Raw genomic sequence first — 18,174 nt, forward strand, 5'->3', positions numbered from 1 at the left:
GCTCAGACATCTGTTCAGCAACGGCAGATCAAAGATTCTACTAGCTGTGTAATTACACCATTCCTGGCTGTTCCTGTCCTGTGATTGAGTAACTCTGTGGCGTGAGTCATAATTTTGCTGCATCCCCTGCAGAATGAATAGTTTAGTTTAGGTCGCATTTGGTCAGCCAATCAGAGAACCAACAGCAGGCAGCTCATCTTGTTTGACATGCAGCAGGGAAAGGAATCCGACTACATGTGTGTAGCAGGACCACATCTGTGTCATGGGACTCCAGTGATGGGACAGCACGCTCCATTGGATCTCAGAGAGTAAAATACCAGTTTGGAGGTGCCAGGCAGAAACAGCTCTGCCCTCTCACTCCTCGTCACCACTCTGCCCGGCTTCTGTTCAACGTCCACTCAAACTAATGCAACAACATGCCATTGCCACCATGTGTCACACCGAGTAGACCAGCAATGTCGAACCAGTCGACTGCAATTGCCAGGGTTCTCCAGATCAATCGTGGGAGTGAAAAAAGAGGTTGTCTGGTTGCTCCTGAGCGATCGTGACGTGCCCCGCACCCAGCACCATGTTTCATTGGCGCCACTTGTATTCCCCTCGTCTGTGGTAGAGTGGGGGAAGGAGGGATGGTTGTGGACTGCTTGGTGAGTGATTTTATGCAACCCTTTCCTAAATAAAGCTCAACAACTCTGAGCAACGACAATGGGTAGATCACTGCCAGTTTTATTATATAGCCATACCTCATGTTACGTCCGCGTCGTGTTACGTTCTTTCAGGTTACGTCCCGCAGTGACCCAGAAGTACCGGAAAGGGTTACTTCCGGGTTTCGCCACTCGCACATGCGCAGAGGTGCAAAATGATGTCACGCAGATGCGCAGAAGTGGCGAATCACAACCTGCGTGTGCGCAGACGCACCGCTGAGGGTGGCATTCTTTTCATGTTGCGAGGTACAGTGGTACCTCGGGTTACATATGCTTCAGGTTACAGACTCTGCTAACCCAGAAATAGTGCTTCAGGTTAAGAACTTTGCTTCAGGATGAGAACAGAAATCGTGCTCCGGCGGCGCGGCAGCAGCAGGAGGCCCCATTAGCTAAAGTGGTGCTTCAGGTTAAGAACAGTTTCAGGTTAAGTACAGACCTCCGGAACGAATTAAGTACCTAACCCGAGGTACCACTGTACTGGGAGTAGATCGCATCTCTATAGATTCGGATGTGCCTGGAGTAGACCAGTGCAGCTGCTCACACATTGCCTGCTGGAATGTACAGCCTGCCAGGGATAATTGTCCCTCTGTCTGCCCACTTGGTTAGGGGGTCTTTCCTAAACCTATTTCAAAAAGTAAAAACCAGGAAACCACCCAAATTGTTGAGCTTTTCTTTACAAAAATGCAAAACAAAAACAAAACACCGCGATTTCTCAGTTTACTTCCCAAAGATCCAGGACAAACCGCCACCTTCCAGAAATTCTCACTGGATTACCAGAGAAGAATGGATAACAGAGATGATGGACCATGCTGAAATGGCGAAAATAACCAGGAAGATCAGAAACTAAGCAGATAATAAATTTAATAAAGAATGGGAAAAATTTATAAGTTACTTAAAAGAACACTGTAAGCAATGAAAAACATTGGCAGGATTTAAAAAACCACACTTGCAAGGTAACAAGAACTGTGGTATGAATTGAGTTCATACGATGCAGTTGGAAAAGAATAACTATGGATCCCATGGAAGGGAAATGGAGGGAAGTCTAGGGATTCAGAGAATCCTGTTTGTATATGATTATGATCTACATGTGAATGCAAATGTTAAATGTAAAACTTAATAATAATAATAATAATAATAATAATAATAATAATAATAATAATAGAAATTCCCCCTGGATGTCACTTCTGCCTTTGAAATCCTAGTAATATCTGGGAAATCCCAGACGTATGACAGCCCTACCTAAACATGCTGTCTGTGGTGCACTGGAAGAAGGCAGTTAGGAGAGACAGACAGCCCAGGTCAGCAGAATACAAGAATTGCCACTACTAGGGAGCTGACTCTGCTGAAACTGCTCCATAGACCTGGGATTAGCTGCCTAGATGCCAGATTGGTGTTCGCAGGAATTCAGAGATGTCGAAGCGACTGCAAGTGTTCCCATTGACAATAAAGAGCTAACTCTCTGCCATGTGTATTCCTTGGCTGTGAAACTCCATTCATTTCTAGGCAATCTTACAGGGAGTCACATGCCAGTGCTGGGCAGGGCCAGAGCCAAAGGTAAACCGAGCAACACATGTATATTTTAAACTCATACAACCCCTCTATCCCCCATCAAGGAAAGCAAGAGGCATTATCAAAGTTCTAGGACACAATCTAGGTAAAGGTAAAGGTACCCCTGCCCGTTCGGGCCAGTCTTGACAGACTCTAGGGTTGTGCGCCCATCTCACTCAAGAGGCCGGGAGCCAGCGCTGTCCGCAGACACTTCCGGGTCACGTGGCCAGCGTGACAAGCTGCATCTGGCGAGCCAGCGCAGCACACGGAACGCCGTTTACCTTCCCGCTAGTAAGCGGTCCCTATTTATCTACTTGCACCCGGGGGTGCTTTCGAACTGCTAAGTTGGCAGGCGCTGGGACCGAGAGACGGGAGCGCACCCCGCCACGGGGATTCGAACCGCCGACCTTTCGATCGGCAAGTCCTAGGCGCTGAGGCTTTTACCCACAGCGCCATCCGCGTAGTCGGGCAAAAATACTTGGGGGGGGTGGGCAAAGAAGGGGGAGAGTGCCAAGGTCCAGAGGGGGGGGGCATTTGGCCTTCAGGCCTGGGCTTCATCACCCCTTCTTTATATAGAGAGCCATTGTTAAACTCTAAAGCACATTTCCCAGCACAGTGGGATTTCTCCCACAGTCAAAATGGAGTGTTGTTGATTTAAGAGCCAGCGTTGCTAGCTCTCTGAATAATACATATACAAACAAAGCATAAAACACCCTCGGGCTCCCAGTGGATCAATGAACCTTAGAAATAAGTCTTACAACCCTCTGCTTCTTGCTTGTAAAATAGAGCTTTGTTGGCTTCCACTCTCCTCTTTTACTGTGGGTAATGTCAGAAGCACAAAATATGGGAATGACATCCATAAAGGTCTATTTTATTTACTAAAGCATCTCTAACGAAGAAGTAAAACACCCGTGCTTTGAGGCATGCTTAAATTCAAGGTACATTTATCAGTGGAGATAAGCAACAAGGCCAGCAGAAAGTGCACACAAGGTATTTAAAAGCCCTTATCACCACCATCTAATTTAGTTTTCTTTTTAAAAGAAAAGTCTTTCCAGGTGCTCAGGAAAGCTAGAGAGGTAACCAGGAGATAATGAGCTGGTCGCCAAGCATATCCTTAGAGCAGGAATGCAGGCGTACCCTCCAACATTTCTCCAATTAAAATAGGGGCGTCCCATTCCATAATGATAATTTTACTATTTATACCCCACACAACTGATTGGGTTGCCCCAGCCACTCTGGGCAGCTTCCAACATATATAAAAACATGACAAAATAATAAATATTGGGGGGGGACGGACATTCCCTACACAGGATTGCCTTCAGATGGCTCGGGAGTTGAATAACTCCATCCCCTCCAATGTTTCTCCAGTGAAAATAGGGATGTCCTAAGGAAAAGTGGGACATTCCGGGATCTAACCAGAAACTGGGACAGCTTCTCTAAATCAGGGACGTCCCTGGAAAATAGGGACACTTGGAGGGTCTGGGAATATAGAATTTAGGGAAGGGAATTCCACAGAGGCCATCTTGTTCAAAATCCAGAAATGGCATTAGCAGGCTTAAGTTACAGAAAGGTAGATGTCAGCTGAATGTTGTAAGATACTTGATGGTAAGAGTCACTTGACAATGGAACTGACTATCTAAAGTATTGGTCTTAGACTAGTGGGTGGATCCACTAACAGATCATGGCCTGATCTAAGGCGTATTGCAACAGCAGCATCTCTCTATCCCCAAATGCATTTCTGGGTTAAAAGTGGATCCCAGGTCAGAAAAGGCTGAAGACTACCGACCTAGAGGGATGATGAGCTGTCCAGTGCTAGAAGTCTTCAGGTAGGATCCTCTGGATTTCCTACTTTGAGAAGAAGCATGCACAAGAGATGACAATGATGCAGCTGACCTTCAGTCAAAAGATTCCGATTTTACTCAAAAACAACAACACATTAGCAACTTGCCCCAGATTCTGGCCATTAATGCAGTTGCACACATAATTCTGGCAGCAAGCACAGAACCAAGTAAGCTCATCCAGCATTTTATTTTATTTTTAATTCCAGTCAGTTGAAAACAACCCCAATTTCAAGTTTCACTGATTTCTAACTAAATGCCAATCCTCTATGAACTCATCTACTCATTGCTTGGGAGTGGGGGAGTCACTTTCAAAATATATTAGTACTTTTCCTCTTTGGAATGGGGAGGCTTACCACTTCACATCTTTTTGCTATGAACTGTTTTTTAAACCTTTCTTCTTTGGTACATTAAAAACCTCTGGCACATGAACAAAGAAGGAAGCCATTAAGGGAGTCGCAAGTCTCATTTATGCATCTATACATTTAATAAATGCATTTGTTTACATGATTTTTATCCCACTCTCCAGCCAGTAAAGGCTGCCAGAGGTGGAAAGTCATTGCCCTCAAGTTGTTGTTGTTGTTTAGTCGTTTAATCGTTTAGTCGTGTCCGACTCTTCGTGACCCCATGGACCAGAGCACGCCAGGCACTCCTGTCTTCCACTGCCTCCCGCAGTTTAGTCAAACTCATGCTGGTAGCTTTGAGAACACTGTCCAACCATCTCATCCTCTGTCGTCCCCTTTTCCTTGTGCCCTCAATCCTTCCCAACATCAGGGTCTTTTCCAGGGAGTCTTCTCTTCTCATGAGGTGGCCAAAGTCTTGGAGCCTCAGCTTCACGATCTGTCCTTCCAGTGAGCACTCATGGCTGATTTCCTTAAGAATGGATAGGTTTGATCTTCTTGCAGTCCATGGGACTCTCAAGAGTCTCCTCCAGCACCATAATTCAAAAGCATCAATTCTTCGGCGATCAGCCTTCTTTATGGTCCAGCTCTCACTTCCATACATCACTAATGGGAAAACCATAGCTTTTACTATATGGACCTTTGCTGGCAAGTGCCCTCAAGTAGGGCTGGGCAAATCTGTCACTTTTGGTTTCTCTCACTCTCTCACTTTTCCAATCTTCAATTCCATTCTTTACCTTGTTACATCAGTTTGCTTTGTTAAAAAGAAAAAGAAAAAGTTCTCAAGAAAATTCACCAGCATTTCTGTGGAAATTTCTCATCACATACACATTTCTGCATGCAATTTTCTCTAATATACACATTTCTCCTAGGCATAGTCTTCCTGCAAAATTCAGAAAAGTTCAAATTTTGATGAGGGACTGTGTTTCGGTTCACATTCTGTTTCAAAAAGAGAAAAAGAGAGAATCAGGTATTCACCTTTGCATGTGAACTGAATTGAATTTCTCCTCCATCCCGGCCTACACCCCACATCCAGGCTAGGAATGAGTAAATTTCAGGGTAACAGGCAAAGTGTGGTGTGGCCATTAACTAAATCAAAAATAAAAGCTAGCTAGCTTTTTTCAGTAGCATTACTAAGCGTGTGTGAACAGGACTCAAGCTCTGGAAGGAAGGCAAACCCATCCCTCAAGGGGTGAACTGCAGTTGACTCCATGCCCCAGGGTTCAGCGTACAGTACTTTCAAGCCCATCGGAATATAGGAAGCTCTCATACAGAGTCAGAGCACTGGTCCATCTAGATCAGTATTGTCTACACTGGCGGGCAGCAGTTCTCCAAGGTATCATTCTGGGCACATTCCCAGCCGAACCTGGAAATGTCGGGGATTAAACCTGCAAAAGCACATACCCTCCAACATTTCTCCGATGAAAATAGGGATGTCCCATTCCATAATGATAATTTTACTATTTATACCCCACACGTCTTTGCCCCAGCCACTCTGGGCAGCTTTCAACATATATAAAAACATAATAAAACATAGACCATTAAAAAAACACCTCCCTATACAGAATTAAGGGACACGGGTGGCGCTGTGGGTTAAACCACAGAGCCTAGGACTTGCTGATCAGAAGGTCGGCGGTTCGAATCCCCACAACGGGGTGAGCTCCCGTTGCTCGGTCCCTGCTCCTGCCAACCTAGCAGTTTGAAAGCACGTCAAAGTGCAAGTAGATAAATAGGTACCGCTCCGGCGGGAAGGTAAACGGCATTTCCGTGCACTGCTCTGGTTCGCCAGAAGCGGCTTAGTCATGCTGGCCACATGACCCGGAAGCTGTACGCCGGCTCCCTCAGCCAATAAAGCGAGATGAGCGCCGCAACCCCAGAGTCGTTCGCGACTGGACCTAATGGTCAGGGGTCCCTTTACCTTTACATACAGGATTGCCTTCAGACAGCTCGGGCATCAGATAACTCCATACCCTCCAACATTTCTCCAATGAAAATAGGGACGTCCTAAGGAAAAGTGGGACATTCCAGGATCAAATCAGAAACTGGGACGGTTTCTCTAAATCAGGGATGTCCCTGAAAAATAGGGTCTGAAAGCAGATGTTCTACCACTGAGTTGTGGCCCTTCATCAAATATTTCTCTACTATAATCGTCTCCCACAGAGATTGAACTGCTTGAGAACATGAGGCAGGAGCCAAAGGTTACAGAACGATACGGCCCCTGACTAATATTATTGGGTACCACTATTTGTACAGGCCTGCTTTATCGGTTTTAATGGCTAAAGTTGCAACTGGCGAACAACATGAGGTAAAAAGTGAATCATTTCGCATTGCCAGTGGGGAGTTTATATTTTCACAGCCATTCCTTGGCCTTGAAGCAGTCACACTGCCCAGCAGCTGAGGTGGGTGGTGGGGCCAGGGGTTGGGGGGAGGGAGGGAATAGCACTTGTCTTGGAAGGATATTGGTTTCCTCCAATGCCATCCTCTTAGCAGGCGGAGCCGGGCTCCTTTCCATCCCTCCCATTGGTGAGCTGCAATAGGTCGGGACTTCCTCTCACGTTTTTATCTCAAGATGAAGGTAATCTGTGTAAGAATTGCTTCTCTGTGCATTCCCTGAGAACTGCTGATCTGAGGGTAGGGAGGGAAAGGAGCAGAAAGATAATCTTTAAGCAGTTGAGAAATGTTACAGGAAAGAATGCAAAAAGCATAAAGGGAGAGAGAGAGAGAAAATACTTTTTTTTTTTAAGCTGTGGATTTTCTTCCCTATTTTAATTTGTGCTAAACTGAATGCTAACTCTTTAGTTGAGGTGCACCTGAAAGTGGGCATACCGGCAAGAAGAAGAAAGCAAGGCTCAAAAAAACGTTTGGGTTTCTGCCCACCTGATTCATACTCCAAGCAAACAAACGTGATGCGAGGTGAAAAGAAAATGGACTCCACGGAGGCCGCCTGGTGATTTTCCTGGTGGTGGTCAGAAGGAAGAACATTATGTTCCTCAGACACTTATGGTGCGATGGTCATGAGGAGGCACTAGTCAGTCCTACATAAAGGCAGAGACTCTCCAATGCATTTCGCAACGTCCCTTTAAAGGAGAAAAGAAGCAAGAGCCGCCAATAACGCTTCTGTAGAAGGAGGGAACCATTTTCCCAGGGCTGGAGGAAGACCCTGAGGATTCCCATTGGGTCATCAAGGAGATACACCAGGAACAGAAGGATGACAGTAGTGAAGGAGCTGCTCCGTGCCAGAAACCTGTTGCTGGTTATCCTGATTCCACTCTTGTTGCTTCCTTTGCCTCTCTTATATCCCAGCAGTGTAAGTACTTTGCTTCCCCGCCCTCTCATTTTCACCATAACTGGATTGGGAGCCAGTCTGGTATAGTAGTTAGAGTGCTGGACCAGAACCAGGATTCATCCCATTTCCTCTTAGCCATGAAACTCACTGGGTGACCTGGGAGCCAGTCACTCAAGCTCAGCCTAGCCTACCTTCACAGGGTTGTGTTGAGGATAAAACAGGGAAGAGGAGAAATATTTATGCCACCTTGAGCTCCTTGTAGGAAAGGTGGGTTATAACTGTGATAAATAAATTAATGTGCTCAAGAGTTAGCAGGCCAACTAGGCAAAGCATTCTTGGGAAGCGGCCAGGAAGGTGTATGCAGGGGAGCAGGGAGAGTTGCGGTGCAATTCTCTACTCAGAAGTAAGCCCTATTGAATAAGTGGGGTTCGATTGCAACATTAAGGTGGCAGCCCCTTTGCCTCCATTGCATGGGATCTCCATAGGACGCTACTCAGCCTTGATTATTTATTTCATTGAGAAATTACTTCTCAAAGCAACTTTGCAATGCAACAAAAACATCTCTAAGACAATTGTGTGTGCAAAAGGAGTTAAAACAGTTGCATATATATAAAACAATTAAAAACAGTTTTAAATATATAAATTAAATTCTTACAGCAAATTGTTCTGGATTCCAGCTTTACTCCAATGAAAATGATGCTGTTTCCAGGGTGGACTCATAGAAATGTAAAGTTGGAAGGGGCTCAAAGAACCCTTGACAGATGACTATCCAAGCTTTGTTTAAAATCTTCCAGTGAAGGAGACAGTCCTTCTGAGGCAGTCCGTTCCACTGCCAAACAGCTCTTACAGTCAGAAAATTCTTCCTAATGTTTAGTCAGAATCTTCTTTCTTGTAATTTGGATCCATTGGTTCAGGTCCTCTGGAGCAGCAGAAAACAAACTTGCTCCATCATCCATGTGACAGCCCTTCAGATATTTGAAGATGTTATAGAGCTTTGAGGATGGAATGCTCAGGAGGTCTTTGGTCGCTGAAGCTAAGTGATGTACTATATTCTAGGCCAGGCTTTCTCAGCCTTGGCTCCCCAGATGTTGTTGGACTACAACTCCCACCATCCCTAGCTAGCAGGGATGATGGGAGTTGTAGTCCAACAACATCTGGGGACCCAAGGTTGAGAAAGGCTGCTCAAGGTTGAGGCCATGTGGTGTTAATGTGTCCACGTTGTTGGATCTGTTGCATTATCCGTAGCTTCTCAGAAGTGTTCAGCAAACTTGCTTGATGTGCTGTTTGATGCTTTCATTGTCTGCCAGCCCATCTATTTATCTATCATCTACAAGCTAAAACAAATATATAGAAACCATTTCAGATCCAATACTGATACTCACTTATAATGAGAAAAAATGTGCTCTGCACATGCCCAGAAACATGCTGTGATTACATGCAGGGCTGAGCGGCCATGTGCCTTTTTCCAATTAAGTTCTGTTTACAGTCTTGGATTCTAGATTTAAATATGCAGCTGTGAGTGCAAAAATACATGAGGAGAGGGAAACAGTTCTCCTTGGTCTCCTGTGATAATCTTAATCAAAGAATGAAGCTGAGTTGCATTATCATTTGAACTGAAGGAAAAGGCAGATGAAATTTCCTTATTAATTTTGGAGACGAGTTTCCTTTCGCAAATGAATTTGCACTGCCGCAAATGCTCTCTAAGAAGGCAGCGTCGCTAACTTGGCGGTGTTTGTTTTAATGAAGTCGAGTTGCACCTTTTGATTAATTTGTTTGCAACTTGTTTAATTAATGGTGTCCCCTTGTTTATCAGGGTTGGAGTGAACAAATGAACAAATTGGCAAATTAGGCAAAGTCGAAGTCAGCTAAAACAAATTTCAACCTCATTAAACAAGTAAACGAAGAGCGAGGCAAAGGAAGATAAATGAGGTTTTTTTCCTTTCCTTTTGCCTCTCTTGAGCTGACAAGAGTTAAGCAATTACAAGCTTACAGACCTGGTGCGATGATGAAGATGGAATGACAGCATGATGAATTTAAAAAATCAAATTAGCCAGCAGGTAGTTACTTAATATAGAACTAAATAAGGGATGGGCAGGTCTGCTTCCAGTCCATTTTACTTTTGTATGCTTTTGCCCACAATTCTGTTCCACTCCTGCATTAATCTGCATTTCATATTCATATTTAAATGTGTATTTTCCTCTAAGACTATCTTTTGAAATTGGGAGTGGCAAACCCTTTTCAGCTCAAGGGCCACATTCCCTCCTGGGCAACATTCTGAGGGCCACATGTGAGTGGTAGGTGGGGCCAGAGGAAAAAGTGGGTGGGGTAAGCAAGGAAAATTTTACCTTGGCTAGTTTCACCCAGCCCTCTGTCTCCTCCATCTGAACAAGCAGTGGGCATTACTAGTGCTTAAGGGCACATTCCAGCCTGGCAAAAGCATTCAGGGTGCAAAGCAGAGCTAATAAGTTTGATGACCGAGAGAGAGGGGGTTGGTGGCCTTGGGGAGAGTTATGAGGGCCTGAGGCAGAGGCCTACAGGGCCACCCTGACTTAAATGCATATTTTGCTATATTTAAACCTCTAAGAACTGCATCACAAAATTTGGAGAAATGCAAAATCAAGTGGATTGCTATGGGCTGATCTGCACCTTTAGTCCATAGAGGCACAGAACAGGAAATTCCATATATTTATTTCATGGAAACATTTATACGCTTCCCTTCTAATGCCCACAAATCACTCACAATGCCCCACATACAGCTTAAAATCACAATTTTAGATCAGTGGGAAAACGGCTGTTTGAAACACTCAAAGAATAGTTAAAATCAGCCACAAGCTGAAAACCAGCTTAAAGCACATGCCAACGTTCCACATGCCTGGATAGATTTGCCGAAACAAAATTGCTTTTAGCGGGTGCTGAAAAGATTACAGGGAAGGTGTCTGCCTCAGTTTCCAAAGTGCAGGCACAGCCACACCAAAAGAGAGATTTCTTCCAATTGCTGAATGAGTATTATGTGAAACCTGTAACAGTGCCAAAGGGGTTTGAGTGGGCATGCATGAAGTAAAGCAATCTTGCAGGTAAACTGTGACAGGCTTCATATACTAGCAGTAACACCCTTGAACTTGACCCAGCAGCAGACTGGCAACCAGTGCAGGTTTCTGGGCTGAGGTGCTCAATGCTCAACCTCCCCTTGTTCTTTGGCTGCAGCAGTTGGTTGTCAGGGCCAACTTGATAGCCAAGTTCTCTTTGGCTATCAATGCAGAAAAGTGGTAATAAACCTCTTCTCTGTGTCTGAAGCTGTGCCGATGAGAGTGGAAGGGCACCAGGTTGGAAAAGATGGCCTTAGGATTGGGAACTGTAACTCAAGTCAGAAATATCATGCTATTAAATGTGCTTGATTGGATTCAATTCAACTATATGCATTGGTTTCTCTCTTTCTCGCTCCCTGCTCACTTTAATTCTTTTGTAAAGGCCTAAAAATTAAATTAAACCATTCGTGGTTTTTCCTCCAGTTTTCTCCATGCATGTCTCTCTTGTGCAGAACAAAACACAAGATGGATGTTTGCACGCTTTGCTCTCAGAGCTTTCTACAAGCTCCACTCATATCTCCATCCAGACATGCGAGAGATATTATAATATTTCAAGGACACATTCCAGCCAAACAAACACACTTGAGAAAGTTGCAGGGCAGGGACAGTGTGTTCCTATCTTGTATTTTTATGTTGTGAACTGTCCCATGCTCTTCGGATAAAGGATGGTACAATATAAATAATATAATATATAGTAAACCCACAACTTACGGGCCTTTAACTCGTGTGCATTCAGCTTTACATGCTTGGCAAAAAAAAAAAAGATTAAAGGGGAGGAGGCTGGCAACGACTTTGGCAATCCCACCCATTTTTGAACCCAATATGTTTTGATGATATGCGATTTTGGCTTTAGGCACAATCCCCAGAATGTAATTCCCAGATAAATTGCAGGGCTTCCTGTTATATTATGTGTTATATTAGGGGTTATGTAGATTTGCAAAAATGTGTATATTAGGGGAAATTGCTTACCGTATTATTATTTATTAAATTTCACCCAAAGACCACAGGGCAGTTTACAATATAAAAACACAAAAATACACAACATAGTAACAAACAAAAACAATAAACAAAATGCAGAATGATGCAGAAATGTTGAGAGCTGAACTTGGGAGAAATGAGAAACTGAAATGAACAGATGGCCATCTGCTATGGGTTCATTAGTTGAGAGTCCTGCATTGTAGGCGGTTGGACTAGGTTCCCTTCCAACTCTACCGTTCTATGAAATCGGCAGATTCTCTCATGCCGAATGATAAGGCATCGAACCAGCACCCAAGTATCCCGTGTGTCCACTGGTTTCCAAAACACCATCTTCAGAAGCGACACACAGCTGCAGTGCTCCCCTCCCTCTGGAGGATCATAAGCTGCAGTTTAGAATGACTAATCAAACTGATCCTTTTGTGTTCTGCACGAAGAATCGAAGCACAGACAATAATTTAACATTGCGTAACTCAATCAGAAAGAAAACCCTGCGGTCTTTCTCGGTGGATCAAGTGGAATGGAAAGAAATTAGCGCAGAGTGCCTACTCACGACAAGCTGGCTTCTAAGCTCTTCTTCATTAAATAGCCCAGTTATCCGATAGCCTAGTTACTTGATCATTAAATAGCCCCACGGAGGCCGATTATGGTTTAGCTGAGATTAATAAAATGGCTGTTGTGAATCACTTTTCTTCCTGAAGGCTTGCCAGTCAGCCCTTGGCTGTTAGTCATCATGTCTGCATGGCATCTTGAGATCCAAAAGTAGTGTGGCAATGGACAGCTGCTGCTGTGAAGAGACAATGGGAGAGGTTTATTGTCCTCGTGCCCTGGCTGTGAGCAAGATTTTTCAATTGACTTGCCTAAAATCCAGGACAAAGCACCACCTTTCAGAAATCCCCCCCCCCCGGACATCAATTTCACCCATGAAATCCCAGACCTATGGCAGCCCTACTTTATGCAGGATAGTAGGATGGTAAAGGTAAAGGTAAAGGTACCCCTGCCCGTGCGGGCCAGTCTTGCCAGACTCTGGGGTTGTGCGCCCATCTCACTTAAGAGGCCGGGGGCCAGCGCTGTCTGCAGACACTTCCGGGTCGCGTGGCCAGCGTGACAAGCTGCATCTGGCGAGCCAGAGCCGCACACAGAACGCTGTTTACCTTCCCGCTAGTAAGTGGTCCCTATTTATCTACTTGCACCCGGGAGTGCTTTCGAACTGCTAGGTTGGCAGGCGCTGGGACTGAACAACGGGAGCGCACCCCGCCGCAGGGATTTGAACCGCCGACCTTTCGATCGGCAAGCCCTAGGCGCTGAGGCTTTTACCCACAGCGCCACCCACGTCCCACCCCGCGTAGGATAGTAGGGGTCTTCTTATGTTCAGCCAATTTGATACTTGCTTTGGTTTATTGTTTCATTCATAAACTGCTTTGCTAGTAAAATATCCATTGTTTACATACGAAAGATGCATACATTACGCCTCATTTAAATCTCTTCTAAAAATCCATGTCTGCAAAGTCTTTCCTGAATTAACATTGGCTGAATGAATCTTTCCCCTCCCCTGATTATCTGTTGCCACTTATTGAGCCCCTTGATCCATTCTCTGTCACATCCAACCTCCAACCTTATCCTCCCTCTTTGGGGTGGGGGGCAGGGGGGTGCTTCCGCAACAGCGTGGCAGGAGAATGGATCCTTCACATTTGCACCCCTCTGCTCTCAAGTTCTAGACGTTTCCCCACTCAGTTTAGTTTCATTTCCCAGAAAAGAAGGAGGTGAGGGGATGAGATGAGGCAACATTCAGGACTTCAAGGATCACCTCTCCCCACGTGAGCCAACCGAGACCTTACAATCATCATATGTGTATCATATGCCTTGGAAGGTCAGGAGGGTGGCAGCATGACAAAAGGCCTTCTCAGTGGTAGCTTCCTGCTTGTGGAATGCTCTCCCTGGGGAGACTCGCCTGGCACCATCATTACATAGCTTGAGGCCATGCATGAAAATGTTTCTTTATTGCCAGGCCTTCGGCTCTTAATTATCTATGGCCTGGTGGGGGTGGGATGTTTTAATCCTGTCTTTAAACAAAAGGATTGTCTTTTATATATTTTTTCTTTTGTGTCAGTTTCAATGTATGTGTTTGTTTATATATTGTAAGTCCATTACGGCGAAAAAGCAACTGTTGAATTTAATTTGTCGTAATAATAATAATATTGTCTTGAAAGATGGGGAATCCCTGATCCTCCAAAATGGTTCTAGCTAACAGTACCACCTAACTGAGGAATGTGAGAGTTTGCCCAGAAGCACCCAGATTTGCCTCATTATTTGAGGGACACACAGAACTGATGCACACCCACCTCCTAGAATCTGCATTATAACTGCAGAGGATTCATTCAGCTCCTCTGCAGTCTCCCTGCCCTATTTTAGCACACCCTTCACTCCCTTGTCATCTAGCAGTCCAGATGCCTCCCTGCTTCTGATTCATTGTTGGTCTTCATGCTTTGATTTAGTGCGGTTTGCACAGTGCAAAGGTGGCTTGTGAATATTTTTGAATAAAGCTGTTTACATTCAAAATATCTTTCCGTTTGCCTTAAGGTCAGCTTGCGCTCCTTCAGCCAGATTTTTGTGTTCCTCTTTTGTTTTCCTTTTTCGCTCTTCAAACAGCAAACCTCCATCCTATCGCTCAACTCCATATGACAAATTGCTCTGGAGCTCCTCTCCAATTTCAATTCTTTGCAGTAGAGTCAGAGGTTGCTGTTTGGAAAACAAGCAGAATATTCTGCAGCGTGCACAGCTCTAAGCCATGTGCTTTCCTGAATCGCAGCCACTGTAAATATCCCGCCACATAACCAAGTCATCAATGCTAGCAGTGAGTTCAAAAGATCAGAGGAAGAAATGTCTGTAGCAAATAATTTATATTCCCTGCTGTGTGTTTTGGGGATAATCTTCATCAGATGTACATTGATGGCGTATCATCACCATCAGTTGTGGACATGTAGCTGGAGTTCCCACTCAATTTCACTTAAATGGGAAACATGGATAGCTTTAAAAGAGGATTAGACAAATTCATGGAGGATAAAGAATAACGGTGGCTACTAGTCATGGTGGCTGTGCCCTGTCTCCATGCTTGGAGGCAGAAATGCCTCTGAATACCAGTTGCTGGAAATCGCAGGAGGGCAAAGGGCAACAGTTTGGCCACTGTGAGAACAGAATGCTGGACTAGATGGGCCAGCACACTCTTCTCAGATACTGCTGAGCTACGACTTCCATCATTTCCGACTATTGACCATACTGGCAGGGCACTGCTTGCCCATCGCTGACTTGAAGGTTCCTGTTCAGATGAAAAATCTAAGGGAAACAAAGACACTTAAACAGCAAAATGTCTTGAGGGCAGTAGGAAAGAATCCTGTAGATCCTTGATGGTCACTAAGGACTCAGATATACAGCTGCAAATCAAACGTTTTAAGTGTGTTGCAAAGTGCAATATAGAAATGTGACACTAGGTGGCGATGGTTAGCTATGGCAAATACAATATATTATTCAAAACGGTGTGTGTGTTTTTTTTTAAAAAAGGCATTGCCACAGCGTGTTTTTTTTATATGTGTGTAGATTCCACCTAAATTTTGCCCTGAAGCCAAATTTGGAATTTCCTGCTAGGTTGTGAAACTTCTGAGGATTATTGAGACAAAGTGGGGGAAGGATTTCAGTGACACTAGTGACATATCTTAGGGATGCTCTGCACATCCTTAACCTGGTTAGCATTCCGTAAGGATAGAGTCAGGTGCTCTGGAGTGAAATGGCAATTGTTTAAATCAGTCTTCCCCAAATTGGTGACCTCCAAATATTTTTGGACTCCAAGTTATGGAATGATCTCCTTAGCCTTATTTTGAGTGCAGTCCTATTCATTTGTTCAATTTCCATCCTTCCTATGTTTTTATATATGCTATAAGCTCCCCAGAGTGAATGGGGAAACCCAGCCAAATGGGCAGAGTATTATTATTATTATTATTATTATTATTATTATTATTATTATTTCCATCAATCTGTGCTCAAGGTGGCCAACAGCTGCAAAATATAAAGCAAAAACACTAGAAAATTACCAAAAACTGCCAGAGGAAAGCATACCTAAAACCAACAAAAACATCCAATACACAGAATAAACAGCAATTTATTTACGATGTCCACAAATGATCAGCTTCAAGCTGGTGGGAAGCTGCCAGTCAGAGCAAACAATAGTGGACTAGATGGACAAATAACCTGAATCAGTAGAAGGCATTCCTGCCAGTTTATTAAGCATCCATTGTGTTTGGCCCATTGACTGCATTCTCTTACACTGGGTGAAATGGGGCAACCCATGATTTTCACACGCTTTTATTTCATGCATGCATATCAGAGCTTTGGGTCACAGCAGTTGCCAATTCTGATTGCTTCTGCTTCTACAGGCGCTTGAGAAATGGCCTCTGTTCTTTAATACAGTCAGATCCCCTAACGAAGGAATAATAATGGACCCTGTGCTGGAGAGCTTAACCGTTTGAATCAGAGTTACATAATGGCTAAGTACCAAAACAAAGTTAAGGATGGAAGATTATAGTACCTTTCCAAGAGTGGCTGTGTGCATGTCTAAAGCTGCAGCCACTAGAGCAGCCTGGCCTGGTTTTTCATCTACACAAGCGATGAAGCCAGTTTCTTCTGTCTGGACCAGGATAAAGGTGGTGGTGATGTTGGGAGAGATGGGCTCCCCTTAGCAAGTGGATTGCACACCAGAATCTCTCCTTTCTACACACCTGCATCAACATAGACTGAAGGAGCATTTCTCCCTATATAATCCTGCCAGGGCTTTCAAGTTGGTTTGGGAAGTTCTTTCAGCAATGCTGGCATAGCAGGAGCTGTAACTCAATGGAGGGTCTTCTCAGCAATAGCAGCCAGTTATCAAATACCCTCCCCACTGCACTTAGGTTGTATATTCTTTTTGGCAACCAAATGAAGACTGTCTTCTTCCACCTAGTCTTCTGAGTTGGCAGTTCCAAGCCCAAGAGATACTTGAGTTATATACTGAATAGATGGAGATGTTCAAGTTTATTGGGTTTGACATTGCTGTGACCCACCCTGAAGTCCGAATGATGAGGGGCAGGATTTAAATCACCTAATCAGTGATGGCCAAACTTGGCCCTCCAGCTGTTTTGGGACTAGAACTCCCATCATCCCTAGCTAACAGGACCAGTGGTCAGGGATGATGGGAATTATAGTCCCAAAACAGCTGGAGAGCCATGCTTGGCCATCACTGACCTAAATAAACAAACAACAAACCCCCTGAGCAATTTGCCTGCAACAGATCTTCAGTCCTTCTTCCATCCACAGCACCATCAGCCCTGAATAATGTGCCTGGTAAGTAACTCCCCTAAACATGCCAAGTAAGTAGATAGGAATGCCTTGTAGCAATAAATTAGAGGATTCTTTAGAGTCTCTCAGTTGGTTGTGCAATGTCTATTTAATGTCCTTGCATTTGGACCTGCAGTTTCTGTTTCTTTTAAACACTGTATAATTTGAATTGGTGGATTATTCTATCGATTGTTGTGTAAACCAACTTGCAACCATCTACAGTGGTGCCTTGGTAGTCGAACAGCTTGGCTCCCGAACAAATTGGCTCCCGAACACCACAAACCTGGATGTGGGTGTTCCAGTTTGCAAACGTTTTTCGGAAGCCAAATGTTCGACGCAGCTTCCACAGCTTCTGATTGAGTGCAGGAAGCTCCTGCAGCTAATCAGAAACCGTGCCTTGGTTTTCGAACCATTTCAGGAGTCGAACGGACTCCCAAAACGGATTAAATTTGAGAACCAAGGTACCATTGTATAGCAAAAAGCATTCTATAAATACTGGAAATCAACCAATCAATAAACCATGTCTAGCTTCCACTGATAGCCTTTTCCTCCATGAAGTTGCCTAAGCCATCACTGTACCTTGTGAGAGAGAATGCCATTGCTTCACTACAGCTCAATTGACTTTCTCCTCCCTTTCTTTCTTTCAGGAAGCCTCGTGTGGCTATGTGCTGATCGTGACGGCAGTGTACTGGGTTTCGGAGGCCGTGCCACTTGGGGCAGCAGCCCTTGTTCCTGCTTTCCTCTATCCACTGTTTGGAGTCATGAAATCCAGCGAGGTCAGACTTTACGTGTACTTTTCTTATCTGTGCTACTGGGGCCTGAGGCACCTGTGCATGCAGGCCCTTCAAATAATTGCAGGACAGACACAAGAAAGATGGAGAAGCTGTGCTCTCTGTTGGGCAGGGATAGAACCAGTGGGCAGAAATGGCAAAGAATCAGATTTTGGCTAAACATTAGGAGCAACCCCCTAATGGT

The 18,174-nt window shown here is 44.5% G+C and overlaps 1 protein-coding gene across 1 annotated transcript in view; it reads left to right on the plus strand.

Annotated features, from left to right (window-relative positions):
• Positions 1-7,035: 7,035 nt before the first annotated feature.
• SLC13A4 (solute carrier family 13 member 4) overlaps positions 7,036-18,174 on the plus strand; it is a 37,620-nt gene continuing 26,481 nt past the window's right edge. Inside the window, exons 1-2 of the mRNA XM_053405020.1 lie at positions 7,036-7,795; positions 17,847-17,975. Coding sequence (XP_053260995.1) covers positions 7,697-7,795; positions 17,847-17,975 — 228 coding nt within the window. The 5' untranslated portion in view covers positions 7,036-7,696. The remainder of the gene's footprint in view (positions 7,796-17,846; positions 17,976-18,174) is intronic.

The sequence above is a fragment of the Podarcis raffonei genome, chromosome 10, assembly GCF_027172205.1.
Source record: "Podarcis raffonei isolate rPodRaf1 chromosome 10, rPodRaf1.pri, whole genome shotgun sequence".
NCBI classification, from domain to species: Eukaryota; Metazoa; Chordata; class Lepidosauria; order Squamata; family Lacertidae; genus Podarcis; species Podarcis raffonei.